Source organism: Cnephaeus nilssonii (assembly GCF_951640355.1).
Source record: "Cnephaeus nilssonii genome assembly, chromosome: 5".
NCBI lineage: Eukaryota > Metazoa > Chordata > Mammalia > Chiroptera > Vespertilionidae > Cnephaeus > Cnephaeus nilssonii.
The window spans coordinates 23,022,419-23,046,725 of NC_137076.1; the positions used below are offsets into that span (position 1 = coordinate 23,022,419).

Consider the following 24,307-nt stretch of genomic DNA (forward strand, 5'->3'; position numbering starts at 1 on the left):
GTGGTGGAGTTGACTATCAGGAAAGATAAAAGTAACATGACTGATTTTCACTAAAATGTGACAATTTATATTTTGCAGGTTAGACATTACTTTTAAAATTTTATGGTCCCCTTTAGGGGATATCCAGTGCCATCGATAATATGGAATATTTGTCCCAATCACCTATGTATCTGAGGGGTTCATGTATTCTAAAGTTTTAATGAGAATTTCTTCATGTTTCTCAGGAATATAAATTGAGTGCTGACTATGTTTTAGGCACTGTCCAGGTTGTGAGAACAAAAGTATCTACAGTCCAATGAGGGAGAAAGAATGTAGAAGCAAGTAATAAAATATTAAATTACTTTAGATGTTGGCAGTGGTATGAAGAAAAGGAAAGCAACCAAACCAGAGAGGGTCGGACCTGCATTACCACCATTTGTCCACCATCCAGAACTGAAATATCATTGCTGTTATGTATACATAAGGAACTGTTTGACATAGAAATTGGGACTCAAAAGAACTGTTGGCCCAGAAAGAAACTCACTATAGACTGATTCATTTGCCTCTCAGCATAACCATTATTGCTTGTCTCATTTTCGGTTCTTATAAGTGTATTTCTAGTATCACATGAGCTCACTCATCTAGGGGAAATGATGAACAACATAGACTGATGAACAAGAACAGCATCGATCAGACTGTCAGACCTCAGAGGGAAGGTAGGGGAGGGTGGGGATAAGGGAGATAGATCAACCAAAGGACTTGTGTGCTTGCATATGAGCCTAACCAGTGATCACGGACAACAGGAGGGTGGGGGCATGCGTGGGGAGGGGTTTGGGGTGGGAATGGGGGGGGGTGAGGACAAATATGTGATACCTTAATCAATAAAGTAATTAAAAAAGAAAAGGAAAGCACATCTAAAAGAGACAATGAATAGGGAGTTATGTTTTTCATGGGTTTGTAGGTAGGTCTGCAAATAAGGTGACATTTGAACAGAGACCTCAAATAAGTGAAAAGGGGAATGTTCTGTGATGTTCTAAATTAAATACACTGGGGCTAGAGAGTTTGAGAAAAACAGTAGTAGTCAACCAGTTAAAAGCTGTGTCCCACTTACAAAAGACTACTTACATTCCTGAATGTATGTTGGAACTTGAATCAACTTCTGTAGAGAGCATTAGATGCCCCTGCATCCTGCATGCCCGTGAGCTTTCAAGACTGCTGCCTGTAACCAATCAAAGTAGTAAATATTTTTCCTTAGTACCTATTCAAGAACTTCCCCCACTTTACCTGCTCCCACCCCACCCAGGATCCGTAGCCAATGTAAGTCTTCAAAAGAGCTTTCCTTAAACATGAAGTGTAAAGAGCCGGTAAACTCTAGGACTTGGACATGTCTTTTGTACTTCACTCTGCTGCTGGTGGTTTAAACTTTATGCTCCAACACTTTTCCTGGCTGGAATTTGGCTCAAAAATATTTTTTTTCCTTAAAAAAAAAAAGCTTTTGGCCTGCTGGTGTCACTTAGTGGTTGAGCATCGAACTATGATCCAAGAGGTCATGGTTGGATTTCTGGTCAGGGCACATGTCTGAGCTGTGGACTCAATTCCCAGCGGGGGGCCTGCAGGAGGCAGCTGATCAATGATTCTTTCTCATCATTGATATTTCTATCTCTCTCCATTTCTCTTCTTCTCTCTGAAATCAATAAAAATATATTTAAAAAAGGAAAGTTTTTGGCCCTGATAATTTTTTCTTTAATACAACAGAGGAAGAGAGACACACGGCTCTGTGGGAAAGTGTGAGCCCTGTAGAGGGACTGGCCAGTGTAAGGGCCCTGAGGAAGGTGCTTGTTTCTAATGTTCAAGTCCAAAAAAGTGAAGCAAGTTTGCAAGGTGGGTGAGCATGAGGGAGAGTGATGAGAAGTGGTGTCAGACACGCTGAGGAGTGAGGTGGCCTGTCTGCTACTGCTGACACCTCAGGCACAGGGACTTCCTTGTCCACACGGCCTCTTACACTCTATTATTCTTGTCACAAAGGTCCTGGGAATAGAAACAGATCCCCTTCTTAGTACCTTCTCTTGATTGAGCTCTGGCCCCATATGGTAAGAGCCACCTTGGAATATATGAGTGCAGTTACCCCTGGTCTGAGAACTGCTCACATCTACAAATCTCACACACACACACACACACACACACACACACACACACACACACACACACACAGACACACACCATCACCACCACTACCACCACCACCACCACCACCACCACCACCACCACCACCACCATGGCCTCCTAGGTAGGTATTCCCATGTCTGTCTCAGGCCAGCCACACTGATTCTACTATGAATAAATACAACCCAAGTTGGCCAGATCAGTGATGTTTAACTTGTCAAATATAGAAATGGTTTCTAGAAATTCCGAATATCAAACCTTCCATAGACAAATAAACTTGGAGTTCCATACTGGGATGGCCATTTTCTGCTCTATATTTAGAAAAACATAACGAAATCTGTTCAATGAATGGAAAGGAGAGAGAGATCGGGGAGAAAATAATGAAATAGATCTTTAATAAACTCAGGTGGTCCTGGAGGGACGGCGAGGAAGATAAATATACTTGGGTCTGGCGGTATTTAAACCCTCAACACATTCCATTGATGTCAGAAAAATAAGTAAACAAGAATAAGCTTGTCCAAAAGACAAAATTATCTTCCTTATTGTACCCCTTTATAATGAGTAAAGGAATAAAACAACACCCCACACACTGAAAGTGTGAAAAGAGTTGGATTTTTGTTATCAAGCAGTGGAAGACTTGTTTTCTGTACCTATTCATAGTCACTTGACCAATTTGCTTTTATGTGGTCTGATAGGGGATGAGGTTAGCCCCTTCTCCCTTTTCTTATGTGGCACCTTTCCTATGTTATTTTTGGGCTTTCAGTTTTCATCTTTTTTGACACACCCTGTGAGCACACTCTGGTCCTGGTCTGGTCTTCATTTTACATGCAAAACCTCCCCAGACCCATGCTTTATAAATCCTGCCCACACCATGACAGTTCTATCTCTTTATACTGAATAGCTTTGTTCATATGATTCTTCCTGAGGACAATATTTTAAACACACATTTATTTCATTGTTCTCTGCCCTCACTGTCATACTGCATGATCAAAAGAGCAGACACTTCACCTGCTTTATTCATGTTTGGATTTTTCACAAAGGTATGTGAATAGATGTGCACTTACACCGAGACAAAACTAAGAATGTGAACAGTGATAAAATGAAAAAAAAAAAGAAGAGATAATGAAACCAGGTTAAAATGAGTAGTTTCAAAATAACAATAGTACCCAGAATTAAATGGAGAATTAAACACTAACTGAAACAAGACATAAAATACAATCAAATAAGAATATCAATATGGGTTGACTATTAAATTGTAAAGACCTAGATCTAAAAGTATATAATGCATAACATTCCTAGAATGTTCTGGCACATAGCATATGTTCAACTATGATTCATTTAATGAATCTGGAATTAGGTTTCAATGCACATGAACATTTTACCATATGGCAAGCTTATACTTCAATATAGTTAAAAACATTTGAATTGTTACATGAAAGCTGGCATAAATGGCTATTGATGTGAAAGAATATTGAATTGGTCCTTGCCCTCTGACATCTTGCAAGATGTCATAGGGATTACAAACTCGGTGTAAGAATCAACAATACATTTTTGATGACCACTAGAAACTACATATAAAATTTACAGGTGAGCAAAAATGACTTAATAAAGCAAGAAACTCAGTGGTTAGAAAATAGATATATTTAAATAAAATGTTAAAAATTTTATGGTAAGAAATGTCCTACAAAAGTCAATTGAGAAAGAATAATTTCTAGAAAAATTTTTAATGCTATACAAAAATGGGAAAATAAATGGTTTGCAGAAATTATGTAGTAGTTTGAGAAAACAACAAGAAATGTCTTTTGTAGCTATTAGCCTGGGAAAAAAACTGAAAGAGCAGTCACGTTGATTGGGTTTGGAACTTTAAAAAAATATTTTTATTGATTTCAGAGAGGAAGGGAGAGCGAGAGAGAGACAGAAGCCTCAATGGTGAGAGAGAATCACTGATTGGCTGCCGCCTGCACCCCACCCCCCTTCCTCTACTGGGGATGGAACTAGCAACCCTGGCATGTGCCCTGCCCTGGGCACTCAACCACTGAGCCATGCCAGCTGGCCTGGGGTTGAATTTTTTAAATGGTAGCAAAATGGGGTACTCTAATTTTACTGGCAGAAAGTGTTACAATTTTGGAAAACAACCTGAAGTCAGCTATAAGTATTACAAATAGTGATGCTATTTAACTCAGAGTTTCTCAGCCTCAGCACTGTTGGCATTCTGGGACAGACTGTTCTCTGTGGTGACGTCTGTCCTGTGAATTGAAGGTTGTTTACAGCATCCCTGCCTTCACCCACCCCTCTGCAGTGTGCCAGTCACAAACCTGTCAGGACATAGCTCAATGTGTCTCTTGGGGGGCGGGGGGGGGAATCACCCCCGATTAGAACCACAGTTTGAATTTCATAATTTAAACACATTTTAGTAGCATTAATGTAATAGAAAATTAACGATAAAAGAGTATGAAAGACCATCAAAGGTGTGAGTAGCAGTCACACTATGAATTCTTAGGTAGCCACTGAAATAAATACATTAATTAATCAAGCAAACAAACAGCAATCTCTTGCCTCTGGGCTAAGACAAATGGGCTCTCAGGTGACAACAGGTAAATGTTCCTGGCTTCCATTCTCGGTGACCCTCTCATGCAGGGTCAGCTGGGTTTAGGACTCACCTGGATAAGATCTATGAGAGGAAGGTCATGGTGGGGATGTTTGAATTCCTCCCTGAATGGTTGATGATAGAGAGTAAAGTTCTGTTCAGAGGAAAGATAGCAGGAAGGTGTGCAGCATCAGTCCCCAGCCAGAATTGGGTCTCCATACAAACAAATAACAGTGAGAAATAAACATAACCATGCCCTCCCAGCCTAAGGTTACACAAGCTGAGAGACTGGCACATTTCCCTCCTGTCACTCCAATTTCCAAGCACCCGAATATGATATTTATATGACAAGGGGGAGGATTAGGGTAGCAGATGGAACAGGCTTGTTAATCGGCTGACTTTAGGATAGAGGATGAGCCAGGCTCATCCAGGTGGGACTAAGGTAAGCACAGTGGTTCTGTTAACGTTGAAGAGAGAGACAACAGAGTTGGTCTCAGAGAGATTTTGAAAATGCTACACAGCTGGCTTGAAGATGGAGGAAGGAACATGAGCCAAGAGATGGCAGCCAAGCACACTAACCGGTATCAGAGAGAAACAGGTCCTCTCCTGAGCCTCTAAACAGGGGTGGGGAACCTTTTTTCTGCCAAGGACCATTTGGATATTTATAACATCATTCCAGAGGCATACAAAACTATCAACTTAAAAATTAGCTTGCTATTTTAATTAACTCACCCCTAATGTCTTGGCAGGGCCTGACCAAATGATTTCTCAAGCCATATAAGGCCTGTGTGTGTGTGTATGTTTGTGGAGAGGGCATTATCCATGCCTACTATAGAAGGACCCTATCTACCCCTGCACACACCTTAATATTAGCCACTTAGACTCATTTCAAGCTTCCGACATCCAGACTGTAAGAGCATAGCTTTGTTTTAAGCAACTAGTGTGGGAATACTAGTTCCTTAAAACAACTAGTATTCCCAGCAGCTGTAGGATTGTAATATAGACATTTATTCAATAAAACTTGTTTGACAGAACTGAGTTTAAGCCTCTTCCCTCATTAACTTCTCTTGGTTTAGGGCATTTCATGTTAAAAACTCACATGAAATGGAAATGAAATTTTAAAAGATTTGATGATTTTGCGCCCCACAACCCCACCCCTGCAACCCACCTTTCCCTCAGCTGGGACAGTGAAGGCCTCACTGCATAAATGTAAACTGACTGTGCTGCCTCTGTGGCATTAAGAGTTAAGGAACAATGGGTGACCTCTATTTCTCCATCTATAAACTATAGTGACTTTTTTACTCAGCCCCCCTATGCCAGTAGTTGCCTAGTAGTTGTCCAGTCCTCAGTTTGTATGCCCTGAGTGCATGCCAGTCTTTCTCATTAAAAGTAGAGAATGTATGACCACTGGGGGGAAAGGCTGAATGTAGGGTAAGAATTCCTGCCAATTATTCCAACAGAGAAAGTAAATGGGCAACAAATCCAAGACTATATGCAACCTGCCAGGAATAAAATAATTCAAAGTAACACTATTTAGTATTCCTCTTTAGCCTTATTAAATAATATTTTTTTTCATGTGAATACCCTGCATGAGAGGAGATACTGTAATGACTGTTTCATGAACTGCTCTGTAAAGTACTATCTCCCTGACTGATCAGGGTCTTTTCAGTAAATATAAAACATGCTCAAACACACCCCATCTTTGAAATTTAATGCAAACACTCTCACTCCACTGCACTGTTCTCCACAACTAATACTCTATTTTCGTCTCCCCGAACAAAACTCCTCAGATGTATTCTCATTTTACTGCAATCATTTTATGCATCTCACTCATTCTATGGAGTCATCCCACTGGACATCCATTCCCATCACTTAATTCTCAACTAAGGTCCTTGTAATGCAGATTCAAACAAACACATCTTTATTAATGTATTAACTAAATTAATTACATACTAGTTACTTAACCAAGAATATAGACACAATACTTTCTTGTCTCTGGACTAGGCTGATTAGGGTCACAGTGACTCAGGTAAAAGTCCCAGGTCCCATCCTCTCTGACCCTTTCCTGTTGTACCTACTGGCCTCCCAGGCTCACCTGGATGGGTCTCTGAGAGGAAGGTCTCCGTGTGGAAGTCTGAATTGCTCCCTGGATGGTTGATGATGGAGACTGAAGCTCTTGTCCCCTCACGAGACAGCAGGAAGGAGTGAAGCATCAGTCAGTTCCTTAGCCAGCTTAGGAATCAAAAGCAACAACCATGTGCTTTCCCCCAGCTTTGTACAAACTGAGGACTGCACAGGGGACACAGTTACAGCTCTCTCTATATCTGACCATCAGGCACATTTCCCTCATGTCATTCCAACTTCTAAGCAGGTGATTTCCCTCTGGGGCTCTAGAATAAGCAGAAAGGAAAATTTTCCTAATGATTCTCTGATCCCAGGAGACCAGGACAGAGGTCAAATGAACTCACTTTTTATGACGCCTTGTCTTTTTTTTTAAAAATATATTTTATTGATTTTTTTACAGAGAGGAAGGGAGAGGGATAGAGAGTTAGAAACATCGATGAGAGAGAAACATCGATCAGCTGCCTCCTGCACACCTCCTACTGGGATCGAGCCTGCAACCAAGGTACATGCCCCTGACCGGAATCGAACCTGGGACCCTTCAGTTCGCAGGCCGACGCTCTATCCACTGAGCCAAACCAGTTAGGGCACCTTGTCTTGATCTTACATGTTTTTCAGAGGCCTAACCTTATCCCATCCCTGACATCATGTTTTTCTTCAAAGTCTGATTTGTGGGGGGGACACAGACCTGATATCTCTGGAAAGTTACTTTTCTCCTCTTTAACAAGGCAGAACTGCGTTCGTTTGAGATGCCGTCCTGGGCACCACACTCTTCGGCTTCCTGACACATTTGTCAAAAATTAGGGATGCTATATGCATATCACAAGTTAAGAGATGCCATTTGATGCCTCATAAAATATCTATAAATTATAAGAGCTACATGTAGATATTTTTATGTCACATCACCAGAGCTTACCATTTTATAGGAATTATCTGATTTAACTTTTAGAAAAGTCCATTGTATGAGTATTTCTATGAACTCTCTTCCCCATTGCAGAAATGGGGCTAGAAGGAGTTTACTGATCTGCTCACAGCTTAAACTGATAAGACATGGGGCTTTGTTCAGAATTCTGTCAGGGTGCTTCTACTTCTCAAACAGAGATGAGCTTGCCTCAGGTGTATTTGGAAATGTCTGAAGGATGCTGCTGAACACTGACAATACCCAACACAAGTAGTTATCTTACCTCAAATGTCAGCATGAACAGGTGAGAAAATATAGTCTAAACCCTTTTCCAACTTCACTGTGCATATGAGTCACCCAGGAGTCTAGTTTGAATACAGAATCTGAATTATCAGTTCCTGGTGGGCTTGAGATGCTGAGAATCAAAACCATCACCCAGATCAACCAAAGGACTTACAGGCATGCATATAAGCCTAATCAATGGACACAGACAACAGAGGGGTGGGGCCATGAATGGGAGGTGGGGAGTAATGGGGGAATAAGGACACATATGTAATACCTTAATCAATAAAGAAAAAAAAATCACCCATGTGATATTCATGCTGCAGGCCATGGTCTGAGGACCTCTCATTGAGTAGAAGGCTGTGGTTCTCTGTTAGGGTCAGGTGCAGGTAGTTTTAGAATTTTTAAAAAATCTCAGTTGCATGTAATTTTGAGCAAATAAGGGAGTCACTCATTCAGGAGGCTGTTATAAATTTATTGTTCACTTATTTTATATAAGGGTTTATTAATGATGTCATATAATATACGCCTGAAAAATGCCTTTTTAAATTCTTTTATGTAAATGTCATTGAGAAACAAATAATATATTACTGAAAAAGATTTATAGTATGCAGAGTGAGCACCTCCAAAAGATGCTCACATCCTAGCCCCAGAAAATTGTAACATGTCATTTTTCATAGCAAGGGAGGATTAAGGTAGTAGATAGGATATGTTTGCTAATCAGCTGACTTTAAGATAAAATAAGCCAGGTATTTAAAGCAAACATTAACAAATGGTACCACATTAAATAAAAAAGCTTTGCACAGAAAATCAACATCAACAAGACAAAAAGGCAACCTACTCAATGGAAGAAGATATTGGCAAATGATATATCTGATAAGGGCTTAATATCCAAAATATATAGATAACTCATACAACTCAACATAAACAACAAACAATTCAATTTTAAAATGGGCAGAAGACCTGAGCAGGCATTGCTCTAAACAGACATACAGATGACGAACAAACTCATGAAAAGATGCTCAACATCACAAATTATCAGGGAAATGCAAATCAAAAACACAAGGAGATAATATCCCACACATGCCAGAATGGGTATCATAAAAAGTCAACAAACAACAAGTGTTTGTGAGGATGTGGACAATAGGAACCCTCATTCATTGTTGGTGGGATTGCAAATTGATGCAGCCAGTATGCAAAACAATATGGAGATTTTACAAAAAGTTAAAAAATAGAATTACCATCTGACTCAGCATTCTACTTCTGAGTATATACCTGAATGAAATGAAAACAATACTTTCAAAGGATATATGCACCCCTATCTCTATTGCAGCATTGATTACAATAGCCAATATATGGAAGCTACCTATGTGTCTACTGATAGATGAATGGATAAAGAAGATGTGGCATATAATGCAATATTACTCAGCAATAAAAATAATGAAATATTGCCATTTGCAGTAACATGGATGAATATAGAGTATTATGTTTAGTGAAATAACTCAAACAAAAGAAACAAATTTCATATGATTTCACTTATATGTGGAATTTAAAAACAAGCAAGTGGAACAGAAACAAACTTATAGATACAGAGAACAAACTGATGGTTGGTAAAGAGGAGAGGCTTTGGGGGGAATAAGAGGAAGGGGATGAAGAAGTATAAACATCCAGTTATTAAATAAATCATGTGTCTACAGTGTACAGAATAGGGAGTAGAGCCAATAATACTGCTATAATTATGTATGGCGACAGATGGCTACTTGACTTATTGTAGTGATTAATTTATATAAACATTGCATCACTAAGTTATATAAGTGAAACTAATATAATATTGTATGTCAACTGGCGTGGGAGGGTGGGTGGGTGAGAAGAGATGAACCAAAGAACTTGTATGCATATATGCATAGTCCATGGACACAGACAATAGGGTGGTGAAGGCCTGGGTTGGGGTGCAGGGCAGGCTAGAAGAGGTCAATGGGGGAAAAAAGGAAGGGGACATATATAATACTTTCAACAATAAAGATTTAAAAAATATTTTGTCAACTAAAATTGGCAATAAGTACATAGGTGAGGCTAATGCAATTGCCATGGTCCTTGAATGTGGAAGATGAAGGAGGAATATAGACTTGGTATCAGAGCATGTATTTCTATTTAAAAACATTTAATTTAATATGTAGTATTGATCCATTAACATTGAGCTCATGGCCAACATCCCTATAAGTCATGTCTGAATAAAGCTTCTCTAACACATATTTTCTCCATAAGTCACATCACAGCCTCCTTGTACTTAGATACACTAGCGAGTGTTTCAACGCAATACTTGGGGGCCAATTTCAACAGTGACATCACCAACAGAAAGCACAAACATGTGAAACATGTGGCATTACAAAGACTATGAAAATGACACATTTATGATTGGGAGCTGAAACAACGGGGCCCAGTCCTGTCTTGTTGCACCTCAGATTGGAAGGGTCAACTCAGATGGTTCTTTTCTCTGTGCATGTCTGGGAATGACCCCTTATGTCTCACCAGTATTTGTTTGAGGTTACAAATAAATTTTTGCAAGTAGGTGAGTGCATGCAATCCACCCCCCCTCTCTCGCTTGTTTGTATCCACTACTCAACATAAACAACGAAGACAGGAACAGTAGGAAACCAGTGGGACTGGAGGAAATAGTGAGGGGACAGTAGATGGAGATAATGGCAGGAAGGGGACAGGGCAGGACTTATAGAGACTTGTGAGTCCTGAGGAGGAGTTCCACTTTTGTTTTGAGTGAGGTGGGAGCCACCAAGGGTTCTTGAGTCGAGGTTACCCTCTGGCCACTGTTAGGGGAGCAGCCTGTGGGGTAGTGGTGGAGTGGGAGCTGAAAGACCTCTGCAGTAGTACAAGTGGAAAATAATGGTGCTGGCCCAGGGTAGGCCATGGAGGAGGTGAAAAGTGGGTGGATTCTGGATGGATTTTGAAAGTAGAGCCCTCAGAGTTTGCTGATGCAGGGGTCAAGGTGTAGAGATGAACAGACACAGAGATATACACAGATGACTCCAGTATTTTGACCTGAACGCTGGGGCCACTAGGAAAGACACTGAGGCCCAGAGAGGCAGAGGAAGATGCCCAGGTTGCACTTGGGTGCACAGTGGCCTCATCCCCAGCTAAGGCGTGGTCCTGAGGTGAGAACTCTGGCGGTGTGGGTATTGAGAGGGGCATAGCCTACTCAGAGCCAGGAACCTCCTCCCTTTGCCTCTCAAGTCCACACCCCAGTACTCCCCCTCTGGCTCTGTTCTCTTCCTTTCAGTCTTGTTTCTGGAACGACTGCTCCCTGGAGACTCAGACCATGTGCTTCTGATTCCTTTGTCCTGAACTCATGTGGCATGAGCACCCACGAAAGCCTTATGTGGAAGAGGCTGGAAGCAGGGGTGGGGAGGGGGACATTCCTCCCTCGGGGGTGGGTAGGGCTGTGTCCAGAAGCCCAAAAGCATCTCCAGGACATTAAGCAGAAAGGTGGCATCCTCCCAGGCCAGGCCAGACTGGCCGCTTTCCAGAATAGCCTTTTTTGGGGGGCCCTCCATTGCCTGCTGCAGCCACAGCGCCAGTGCTCTGACCACCCACCTTCCAGTTCTTCCCACACATTTTCTCCTAGGAGCTCTGATGGTAGATTTTGTTTTTTCCCCATCCTTTCCTTCCTACTCAGCTCTGCCACTCCCCAGGACCTCCTCCCCTGTGGTGACCAGGGACCTGGCTTTTGGGGCAGTCCCAAATAGCCCTGGCAGGCCAGTGTGGGACCAGAGCCACAGGGATGGCTCTGGATGTCCAGCCCTTCCTGGCACTTCTCCTGTCCTCCTCTCCACCATCTGGGCTTCTCTGGTTTCCTCCTGCCTCTTCATGTCAAAGGCCTCAGAGGGGCTGTCTTAGCTCATTTGTCCTGAACTGAACTCTCCCTACTGGGAAGTGACCAGAACTTAGAAGCTAGTGCTTATAGAGGCCTTTCTGGGCCTTAACAAAACAGCCCATCCCTCTCCCACTGGTCTATGAATGAGGAACTTGTGCTCCTGTTCTTGTTTTACAGATAGGGAGACTGCAGAACAGACAGGTGACATTGCTCACCCAGGGCCACACCGCCAGACAGTGGCAGAGCTAGGACCTGATCCCTGACCACCTTGGTCTTCTGCTCTTAGGAGAGCTGTAGACAAGGTTTCAGCTTTCCATTCAGTCCAGAGGAGAGAGAGGAAATAACAAATGAACAAGAACCTATCATTCACTGACAAGGGCGATGAAGATCTCAAAAGAGGTTGGCTGGGAGAATGCTGGCTTGGGCTGCGGATGAATGATTCATTCAGACGAATAACCTAGAAAGCTGTTATACTCCAGGTCACAGTATATTATAGGGAGAGGATACTGATTAAAATCAGCAAAGGAGCCCTAACCGGTTTGACCTGCAGACTGAAGATTCCTGCGTTCAATTCTGGTCAAGGGCACATGCCTGGGTTGGGGGTTCAATCTCCAGTAGTGAAAGTGCATGAGGCAGCTGGTCAAGGATTCTCTCTCATCATTGACATTTCTCTCTCTCCCCTCTCCCTTCCTCTCTGAAATTAATAAAAATATACTTAAAACATCAGACATTTTCCTTCTCACCGGGCTGCTGTTTGGGGTAAACGGAAAAGAAAACTGTGTGTGGTCTCTCTAAGTCTCTTGCCCTGTAATTTATTCTTTTTTTAAATTTAAATTTTTTATTGTTTAAAGTATTACATATGTCTGCTTTCCCCCCATTAACCTCTCCACGGCTGCTCCCATTCCCCAGCACATGCCCTCACCCCCTACTGTCTGTGTCCATGGGTTATGCTTACATGTATGCATAGAAGTCCTTTGGTTGATCTTTAACCCCCTTCTCCCCATTCCCTTGTCTTTCCCCTGAGGTTTTACTGTCGGTTGGAAGCTTCTATGTCTCTGAATCTATTTTTGTTCATCAGTTTATGTTGTTCATTATATTCCACAAATGAGTGAGATCATGTGATATTTATCTTTCTCTGACTAGCTAATTTTGCTTAGCATAATGCTCTCTATGTCCATCCATGGTGTTGCAAATGGTAAGAGTTCCTTCTTTTTTACAGTAGCATAGTATTCCATTGTGTAGAAGTACCACAGTATGTATGTATGTATGTATGTATGTATTTATTAATATATTTTTTTCACATAGAAGCATGCCTGGTTTTATTGAAGTTCACTTTAGTGCATTTCACAGATCTTGTTTTTTTTTTGTGTGTGTGTGTGTGTGTTTTTTTTACAATAGAAAGACAGTACCCTCCATCAGTAAAAAGATTACAAATTGCTTTATTGTAATTCATGCTTTCTTATGGTGGTCTGGAATTTAACCCATGTTATCTCCGAGGTATACTTGTACCAGGCCAGGATGATGTATTTTTTAAAGTTTTCTTTTAAAACCTTTATTGTAGAGATTATTACAGACATCCCTCTTTTTACCCCCCATAGCTCCCCTCCACCTGGTTCCCACCCCACCTCAGGCCCTTGACGCCCTATTGTATGTGTCCATAGGTACTGCATACATGCATATAAGATCTTTGTTTAATCTCTTTCTGCACCCCCCACACCCCCTTCCCTCTGAGAATCGTCAGTCTGTTACATTTCCATGCCCCGGATTCTATTCCATTCACCAGTTTATTTTGTTCATCAGATTTTTTATTCATTTGATTTTTAGATTCACTTGTTGATGGATATGTATTTGTTGTTCATCATTTTTTATCTTTATCTTTTTCTTCTTCATTCTCTTCTTAAAGAATATCCTTCAGTATTTCATATAATACTGGTTTGGTTGTGATAAACTCCTTTAGCTTTTTCTTGTCTGTGAAGCTCTTTATCTGACCTGCAATTCTAAATAATAGCTTTTTCTGGGTAGAGTATTCTTGGTTGTAGGTTCTTACTATTCATCACTTTGTACATTTCTTGCCACTCCCTTCTGGCCTGCACAGTTTCTGTTGAGAAATCAGCTGACAGTTGTATGGATACTCCCTTGTAGGTAACTAACTGTTTTTCTCTTGCTGCTTTTAAGATTCTCTCTTTGTCTTTTGCCCTTGGCATTTTAATTAAAATGTACCCAAGTAATAGACTATTGCACATGTGGTCCCAATTATTTTCTTTTTTTTTTTTTTTTTTAAATATATTTTATTGATTTTTTACAGAGAGGAAGAGAGAGGGATAGAGAGCTAGAAACATTGATGAGAGAGAAACATCGATCAGCTGCCTCTTGCACACCCCCTACTGGGGATGTGCCCGCAACCAAGGTACATGCCCTTGACCGGAATCGAACCCGGGACCCTTGAGTCCGCAGGCCGACGCTCTATCCACTGAGCCAAACCGGTTTCGGCGGTCCCAATTATTTTCTGTTTCCATGTCTGTGGCAATGTGACTGTGAGCTTCTTCCATCCAGATGTGTAGTCTTCTTCTCCACCTTTGAATCTGGGCTGGACTTAGGATTTTTTAAAATTGTTTTGGTCAAATAAATATGGTGGAAGTGACAGTGTGCTTTACCAGGCCTTGGTGCATTTTCACTGCTCTCACTAAGAACCCTGGCTGAGTCATGTGAACAAATCCAGGGGGGGCTTCCAGAGAAGAAGAGGACTGGTAGACAGAGCCCGTTTATTCCAGCCAAGCCCTCCCTAGATCAGTCACCATAGCTGAGCCCCTAGTACATTAGAAAGCCCAGCCAAGATCAGCAGAGACACCCCAGCTGACCCATAGCTGACTACAGACTCATGAGGAGACCAACAGAGATCAGAACACCACCCCACTACACAAAACCCATTGGAAAATAAAGGAATTATATCAAGCTATTTGATTTTAGGATGGCTTGTTATATAGCAATAGTGAATTGATACGCCAATAAAAGAGAACTGAGGTAAATTACAATACTCTGCTACTTGTTACTTTTGGCATTTGTACTGACATTTGAGGACAGCATTCACTATCATTCTGTTATTCAAATGCATTTCAGATAACTGTATAAAAGCGCCTCCACTGAGTTCCCTTCCAGGTAGTCAGGACAGGGTGGGAGGACATGCATGTTTGTGCAGGAAAATCTGTGATTCTTATTTACATGACTGGGCAGGGTTTTAACTCCTGTGTGATTCATCCTTTTTATTTTTTAGTTTTCACTTTGGTTATTTTGACTTTTTTTTTTCAGATTCTCTACTCACATCAATCTTATGTGTGATTTGCCAGGAAATAACACCCCCCCCCCCCCCCCCCGCCCTGCCCCAAATACACACCAAGACACCATTCCAGATCTGGTATACTTAAATATATCACCCCATTGGAAGTGCTATCAGCATAGTCTTGGCAAATAAACCAAGGCATATATTTCAGAAGTTTTTAGAAATTGTTTGTAATGTTCATGTTTAATTCTTAGGCCAAACTGGTTTCTAATGAAGACAGCATTGTGCTTTGCGCAAGAATGGAAACCTCAAAATAATCACCATAAATCTTCTGGGAGAACAAACTAGGATGGTCCACAGATATAAGATGAAACAAACAATGTTGGAGTTTTAAATGGTTAGAGAGGCCCAGACTACAATACAAGCATAACCCACCATTAGACGAGTGGAATACGATATGCTCCAAGATGTATCCTAAACTTTCATTTGAACTCTCAGTCTGAATTATGAGGATTGATCTTCAGTTCAGTCCAGCCAGCAGAAATGGACTATGCAATTTTTCATTGTATTTAATATACAGACCATGTACATTCTAGAAGGTTCCTTTAACATACACTGTTGTACTTTTTGTCCCAGCAATGTCAGGGCATGCAAATACTACAAAGTCATCAGTAAGAACAGGCCATGCTCCTTCTTCATCATAATTAGACATGTCATCTGCAATCATTACACTGAAGCCTAAAAGAAAATTCCAAGTATCTTTTGGCATTGATTGTTTATGATGTCCCAACAAAAACTTATTCCATAAGTCTAAGAATTTAAATCTTTCATTAAGCACTAAGTTACAGGCATGGCCATTTCTAGATCTAAAACCTTTTTGTCCTGGATTCTTTGCAAAATTAAAAGTAAACTGATAAAAAAAAAGTAAACTAGGAAAATCCTTAAATCGTGCTGGTCCTTTCAATCCCTGTTCCATCTTGGGTATCTGGGCCTCTGTGCTGTCACTTCCTAATTCTGTCAGGCCCTGCATGAACTCTTGTTTGGAGAACTTGCACTGTGTTGCTGCCCTGAACTTCCACGCAATGATCAACCCAATGATGCTGGCTGGGCATGAGTGCCAGGTCATCACAGAACTGCTGTATGCCATCTATTCCAATTTTATTTTACCTTGAGAATCTTTGTGTCTAGTGTATAGATATTCCAACTTCTTCCTGTCCAATGATCCTTTTACACTGTCTCCTATATACAGTTCAGGATTTGGGAAACAAATGGTTTGTTGCAACATCTAACTTCCAGTTATTTAATAAAATATGTCTGCTTTTCATTGTATGTTTAAATTTTTTAAAAAGTACCAATCCTCTATAATGATGCTATCAGGAAACATTAAGTGATATTAGTAAGTTTGTAAAATATCATAAAGCATAAATTTAGCATAGATAATCCTAATAATATTTGATAGGAGTTTGCATCTTATTAATACTCTAGAGTATTTATGACAACTGGGAATTGATTTATGAAGTGTTGAGCTTAAAACCACAACAGCATGTTACAAATGAAAAGTGTTAGAATATTAAGAAGCAAATGGTACTTAAAAGAAATATCATGATGTACTGTGATGGAATTGTAAATTTATGAATGTCTCTGGCATATATTAGCAATTAAAAGAATAATTTTGTTTTTGTTTCTAGTAAATTAAATATATACATTTAATCCACATCTGTAAGATTCAGACTTAAACAGTCATTTTGAGACAGGCAACTTACTGCTGGTTTTTCACTAGGTTGTGTGAAGATCATAAAGTAACCCAGGTTATTTCTCTGCAATGACTTAAACTTGTTCATGTTGTGTCCTCCAGGACTTTCTCTCCTCCTCCAGCTCCAGAGTGAATGGAGGACAGATGGCTCCTCTCCTGGGCTCCAGTTCATGCACAGTGTGGGGCAGCCCTTAGTGCAGCTGAGGAAGCAGCCTTGGCCTATGAGAGGCAGAGAGATGGGGGCAGGTTTCAGGAGCCTTGCGTGAGTTTTCCCATGGGGGCAGGGTCCTCCCAGGCATGTGTGATTCATCCTTTGATTATAAAGGTTGAAGATATTCCTGAGTGTAAAGCACTTCCTGAGTGTAAATATGTGATATTTAGATTGTTTTCTCACTATTTGGTGGCTTTGAAAAAAGCTTAGAAAAGAGGAAATATTTAATTAGAGCACTTAGAAGGAGTCACTTTTGTATGAAGCACATTGAAAAATTTCAAACAGAAACAGGAAAATAGTTCAGAAAAAACACTCTATGTAATTCTTCACCCAAATGAATAAGGAACCTTACACATGGAGATCATATTCCACAGTTTATTTTTTATTTTACTATTATTTTATTATTGACTAAAGGCCCAGTGCACAAAAATGCTTGGCCCCGACCACCTGCGTGCACCTCAGCTCGCCTGCCTCATCACACTCACCAGCCCACTGCCCCACCCTCCTGCCGGCCACCAGCCTTGTTGCAATCAGAGCCTGTGGGCCGTGGGGTAGGGAATGAGAGGTGCTCCATGCATTTCATGGTGCCCCGGTCATTTGGTCATTTTGGTCATGACACCTGTGACCTTTTATTATTATGATTTTTTTAGAGAAAGAGGAAGGGAGACATAGATACAGAGGTAGATAGATAGATAGATAGATGATAGACAATAGATAGGTAGGTAGGTAGATGGATGGATAGATAGATAGATAGATAGATAGATAGATAGATAGATAGAAGCATAAATGTGAGAAAGATTGACTGACTGTTTCTTGTATGCACCCCACCTAGGATCGAACCCACAACCTAGATATGTGCTCTGACCTGGAATCAAACACACAACACTTTGTGGTGTACAAGAAGATGCTACATCCAACTGAGCCATTGGGCCAAGTCAATATTCCACATTTTAATGATGTGCAACATGAAAAATATTTTTGTAGAGTAATAAATTGTATGGCTGTTATTTTAAAAAAATATATTTTATTGATTTTTTTACAGAGAGAAAGGGAGAGGGATAGAGAGTTAGAAACATCAATGAGGGAGAAACATTGATCAGCTGCCTCCTGCACACCTCCTACTGGGGATGCGCCCCCAACCAAGGTACATGCCCTTGACCAGAATCAAATCTGGGACCCTTCAGTCTGCAGGCTGATGCTCTATCCACCAAGCCAAACCAGCTAGGGCTGTATGGCTGTTTTTTGTTTCATATTATTTAAGGTCATCTCTGACTCTAACCATATTAGATCACTATTTATTAACATGTATGTATCCTTGTAGACACTTCTTGGAAACATGTATTGAGTAGTCAGTTTTTGCCAGTGGCTAAGGTAGGCATGTGGACACACAGTTGAATAACAGAATGAATACTATAAAACCAGGAGACCAATTATAAAACATGCTAGCATGTTAAAGTCTACAATATCAAGAAGAGCTGTAAAGGTAGTGCTATAGAAAATATTGATGAACATACAAGTGAAAACTTTGGTCTCAGATTTTCCCCTACAATAAAATTATGTAAATGACCTTAGTAGCCAAGTATAGTTTGTCCCTAGGGGTAGTATAATTCATGACTGTTCTTTCAGAAAAATAATAGAAAAATTAATTGGAATGATATATGTCATGAGAGACCAAATTATAAATGAGTAATACATGTTAACCCATGAGCTAAATGAATATTTCCAGTTCCTCATGGTCCAAAGATTGGATTAATTTGTGTCAGATTTTTTTCTCTGAGGCTAGAAACCTGCATTCCTGGGCAATTCTTCAGCCTAGTACAGTTGGCCCTGGAAAAGCTGACCTGCCAAGAAATCTTTGCAGTGCCCTCTTTATGTCATTGTTCCTCAGACTGTAGATGAAGGGGTTCAGCATGGGTGTGACCACCGTGTACATCACCGAGGCTGTTGCACTTGAGTGTGCATTTTGGGTAGCAGTAGAGCTGAGGTAAACTCCAAGGCTAGTACCATAAAATAAGGAGACAACTGAGAGGTGAGACGCACAGGTAGAAAATGCTTTATATTTCCCCTGAGATGATGGGATTACACATATGGAGGCAATGATCTTAGAATAAGAGTAAAGGATCCCAGCAAGGGGACCACCACCTAGCAGTCCAGCTGAAAAGTACATTGTAATGTTGTTAATAAAGGTGTCAGAACAGGCAATTTGTACCACCTGACTCAGTTCACAGAAAAAGTGGGGAATTTCTAAGTCTGAGCAGAAGCGCAGACCCAACACCATTAAGCTATTTAGTGAGGAATTCAGGACACTCAGGATCCAGGACACCAGAACCAGCAGTCCACAGAGCTGGGGATTCATGATGACCATGTAATGCAGGGGGTGGCAGATGGCCACAAACCGGTCATATGCCATCACAGTCAGGATTATGTTGTCCAACATTGCAAAGAGGATGTAAAAATACATCTGGGTGATGCAGCCTTCATAGGTGATGGCTTTGCTCTGTGTCTGGATGTTCCATAGCATCTTTGGGATGGTGGTGGAGGTGAAACAGATGTCTACCAAGGACAGGTTGGAGAGGAAGAAGTACATGGGCGTGTGGAGGTGGGAGTCAGAGCTGACGGCCAGGATGATGAGCAGGTTTCCCAACACAGTGACCAGGTACATGGAGAGGAAAAACCCAAATATGAGGGGCTGCAGTTCCAGTGCTTGTGAAATTCCCAGAAGAAGGAATTCTGAAATTTGTGTACCATTGCCTAGTTCCATGTGTTGGAAGTGACTACCAAAAAAAAAAAAAGACAAAAGGAAAAAATGAATAATTAATTTTCACATTAGCAAGCATTAGTAACTGAGAAGAAATGACACATTTATATTTTAGAATCAGGAAAATAATTTCCATTTTTGTTGTGTTATCTGGTCCCCATTAATGTATCTCTATTGGCATTCCTCATTAGAATTTCCTTCTGTAATATCAACCTGTTCTTCAAATGTAATGTATACTGATATTTTACTGAGGATATCTTTCCTGCATTTGAGAAATATATATTGACTATAGACCATGTTCTAGGCACTGTTCAGAGTATAGGACACTGATAAACAGAAGTCTACAAACTAATGGTGGAGCAATAATATAATCAAATAAAAATGATAATATAACAAATCTGATGGTGGAGATGCTATAAAGAAAAGTAAGTCACATCAATTGGAGAGAGTGGATAGAGGGTTTTCTTTTTCATAGAGTTTATCCAAGACTTGCCAATGGCTGACACTTTAACACACACCTCAGTGAAGACTGAGCGAGAGACTAAGAGGGAAAGTGTTTCCCAGGGAGAAGGAACAGCCAGTACAAAGGCCCTGAGGAAGATGGTGTTTTAGAAAATGAAGGCTCGGGAGTTTGAAGATAGCAGCATGTGGGCGGATTATTCTTGCAGCTCCTCCCACAACCAAACTGGCAATAAAACTAAATTAGGGATTCTTCACCCTGAATTACCAACTGAAGACTATCTGAAGAGGAGACTTTTAAAGAAGGAAGGGTAGAAACCACCTTGAGAGTGACAGGAAGGTTGTGGTTTCGGAGGGGCTGGCACCACTCCCACAGGGCAGGCCAAGTTGAGGAGGGATATCTCAGCTGTGGGGGTTTCCCCCTGAGAGTAGTGAGGCCTGTGCACCAGGCTGGGCTCCCCAGCTTCCAGGGCCAGAGCCAGGAACACCTGCCCACATAGCATCCATCAATGAAAAGCAGCAGGGCTTCTACCAGCATAGGGTGATGGAGCCTGCTGGAGATAAGCCACTTTGTTTTTATTTACTTATATATTTCTTATTTTTAAAATCTTTATTGATGAAAGTATTACATATGCTCCCTTGTTTCCCCCATTGACCTCTTCCAGCCTGCTCCTTGTCTTCCAGCCCAGTCCTTCATCACCGTATTCTCTGTGTTCATCGGTTATGCATATCTATACTAATAAAATGGTAATATGCAAATTGGTCAGGACGCCCTCATATTAACAACCAAACAGCAGATTTTGTGGGGTGACAAGGCCAGCAGGGGGGTTAGTGAGGGATGACCAAATGACTGAACAACAGGCTGCGTGGGGCGACCATGCATGTGGGGGGGGGGGGCAGTGAGGGGCAACCAGGCTGGCAGGTGGGACAGTTAGGAGCCAGCAGTCCTGGATTGTGAGAGGGATGTCCGACAGCCAGTTTTGGCCCGATCCCTGAGATTGGGCCTAAACCAGCAGTCGGACATCCCTCGAGGGGTCCCAGATTGGAGAGGGTGCAAGCTGGGCTGAGGGACATCCCCCCTTGCTGCCCCCCCCCCCGCACCCGCCGTACACAAATTTCATGCTCTGGGCCTCTAGTATGCCTATAAGTTCTTTAGTTGGTCTGTTCCCACTCACCCACCCTCCCCTGCCTTCCCGCTGAGGTTCAAAAGTCTGTATGTACCATGCTTCTATGTCCTTGGATCAGTTTTGCTTGTCAGTTTATTTTGTTCATTAGATTCCACATGTGAGTGAGATCATGTGATACTTGTCTTACTCTCACTGGCTTATTTCTCTTAGCATAGTACTCTCCATGTCCATCCCCATGATTGCCAATGGTAAGAGTTCTTTCTTTTTTTATAGCTGCATAGTATTCCATTGTGTAAATGTACCATAGCTTTTTTATCCACTCATATGCTGATAAGCACTTGGGCTGTTTCTGAATCTTAGCTTTTGTAAATTGCACTGCCTTGAACATAGGGGTGCATATATTCTTTCTGATTGTTATTTCTCATTTCTTAGGATATATTCCCAGGAGTGGGATCAAATGGGAATTCCATTTTTAATTTTTTGAGGAAATTCCATACTGTTTTCCACAGAGGAAGCCACTTTGTTTTTTAAAGGGTCAGATCACAGAATTTTAGTTAACAGCCACGCAGCCTGGCTTCAGTGGAGGGAGGGTGGTGCAGACTGCAGTCACCTGAGAAGAGTCTGGGATTAGAAGCACTGGGGAGAGACATGGAGAATAGCTTCCAGGATACCAGTGCTCAGTCATCCTCCCCAATTCTGCAGCAGCCATTTTTCCTGAGAGGTGCAAGCCCCTCTCCTCAGCTGCAGAGGCCCAACCTACAGGCCTGGTCATGCTCAGGAAGCATCAGTGACTGGCTTTGGGGTGAGGCCATTCTCCAAACTTTCCTGGGAACCTGACTGGCACCTCCCCCTCATGGAAGAGCTGATAGAAATTACTGACTTCCAGCAGACCCCACTGGCCTGCCTATGAGTGGATTCACCCTGCAAGGTTAGAGAAATACAGTCTAACCTCGGTTCTCAGATGTCTCCCAACTCAAACAATTCAGTACTTTACCAAGTTGTTTAGAGAAACCATGTCTTGAATGTCAAACAAATTTTGTGCATGATCAAAAGCGTCTTGCAAGACACAAACAAATGAGAGAATGAGAGTCAAGTTTACTGTACTGTGAATATTTTCATGTAGTTTTTTGTTGTTTTTTTTTTGCTTTTGTTGGTGGTGAAATGGATGATTAGCACAATTTTAAAATCTAAAGAGGCCATCAGATGTGCTGATGTTGCTAAGGGCATGAAAGTACTCACAAAACAAAGATCATAGGCAATTGAAGAGGTAAGAAAAAATGTTGTTGATTTGGATAAAGAAAAGTAGTTAGCCTGTGTCAGCATTTTGGAGGCAATGATATGTGAAAAAATGAATACTGCATCGCTGGAATGAGTGCTGACAGTGATTCCTTTAAGGCTAGTAAAGGATGCCTCAATACATTAAGAAAAGAAGTACTTGTTTGTAGATTATACAGTACTGTAGATATGTACTCTATATAATATGGTTAAAACAGAAATCATTTGGGGCTCTGGAACAAAGTAATTCAATTTACATTATTTCTAATGGAGAACAAATGGTTTTGTTTTCAAACAAATCTCTTGTCAAACAGCCTTCTGGAATAAATTAAGTTTGAGAACCAAGGTTACACTGTATTCTGGGAGAGTCTCAGGTGTGTGGCTCTGGGATAGGGGAACACACCCACCATCTTCTCTAAAGTCTGAATGGCACCTCCCCCTCATGGGAGATACAGAGGTCCCATCTTCCCTATTCTGCCAACAGCCCTTTCAGAAACAGTTTTTTCAGTGACTAAATCTGATAGCAAGTGGGCCTATGTAGGCGGGACAAGGGAAGATGGGATGTTTGCTGACCCACCTTTGAGGCCCACACTACTATAAAGCTGACCTTGGAGAGCAGCCTGGTCCCTCCTCTGCAGTGAAGTGCAGTACAGGAACCACAAAAGGGGGGTCACTTCAAGCTTCAAATAGGTTGCTGAGAACCAAATGTGGGCAGCTTCTGACGTTGGCTAGCACCAAAGTCTCTACCAGGAGGCCCAGAATCAACATACAAAACAGTCATCCTCAGGCAACATAAGAGAAGGATACAAAGGGAGATCCCAGGAGCGCACTAAAATCTGCCTAGATGAACTCCACTTTGTTTTTTTTTAATTTCATTATTTCCTTGATATTGCTTTGTTTTTATTTTCTCTCTCTCTCTCTTTTTCACATCTCTTATTTTTCTTTCTTTTTTAATTCAATTTTTTATTTCTTTCACTTATTTTTCCCTCTTTTCTTTTCACTATTTTCTCCGTATTTTTTATTCATATTTTTTCTCTCCCTTCTTTCCTTTCACACTCTTTCCCTCCATTTTTTCTTATAGTATTCTTCTAATTTTCTTCTTTTATTATTCTTGTTTACATTTCTCTTTCTTTTGTAGTTGTTTTTGTTGTTGGGCTCCTTTGTATATTTTTGTTTACTTTCTGTGTTTTATTTATTTATTTTTTTATCAGCACCTCTAAAAAAGCTCACACAATGTTGTTGGGATTGAGCCTCACAGTCAGGCAGCCTGAGGATGGATCCTACCCAGAAATGGCCCAACAACAATCAAGACCCAGTTACAACAGAAGAGCCCCCAACACACACACACACACACACACACACACACACACACACACACAAGGGACATTGCTAGAGCATCCAATTCAGGAGATAAAGGATGCTGCACCAGTGGGCCCTACAGGACCCTTCCTTTGAAAGACCACCCCATGAAGACTGGGAGTCATAACATTTCTATCTAATACATAGAAACAAACACAAAGAAATAGCT

General features: G+C 41.2%; 1 protein-coding gene and 1 pseudogene across 2 annotated transcripts; both read right to left on the bottom strand.

The window, feature by feature from the left end:
• Positions 1 to 15,788: 15,788 nt before the first annotated feature.
• Positions 15,789 to 16,353, bottom strand: LOC307100530 (DCN1-like protein 1; annotated as a pseudogene). The gene has a single exon. The product of its transcript is annotated as a DCN1-like protein 1 (transcript).
• Positions 16,354 to 18,967: 2,614 nt separating this feature from the next.
• LOC307100531 (putative olfactory receptor 7A2) lies at positions 18,968 to 19,921 on the bottom strand (the record flags this gene model as incomplete). The annotated part of the gene is made up of 1 exon (XM_079772995.1): positions 18,968 to 19,921. One exon carries the CDS (start codon positions 19,919 to 19,921, stop codon positions 18,968 to 18,970), a length of 954 nt encoding a protein of 317 aa, XP_079629121.1.
• Between the last annotated feature and the right edge of the window lie 4,386 nt (positions 19,922 to 24,307).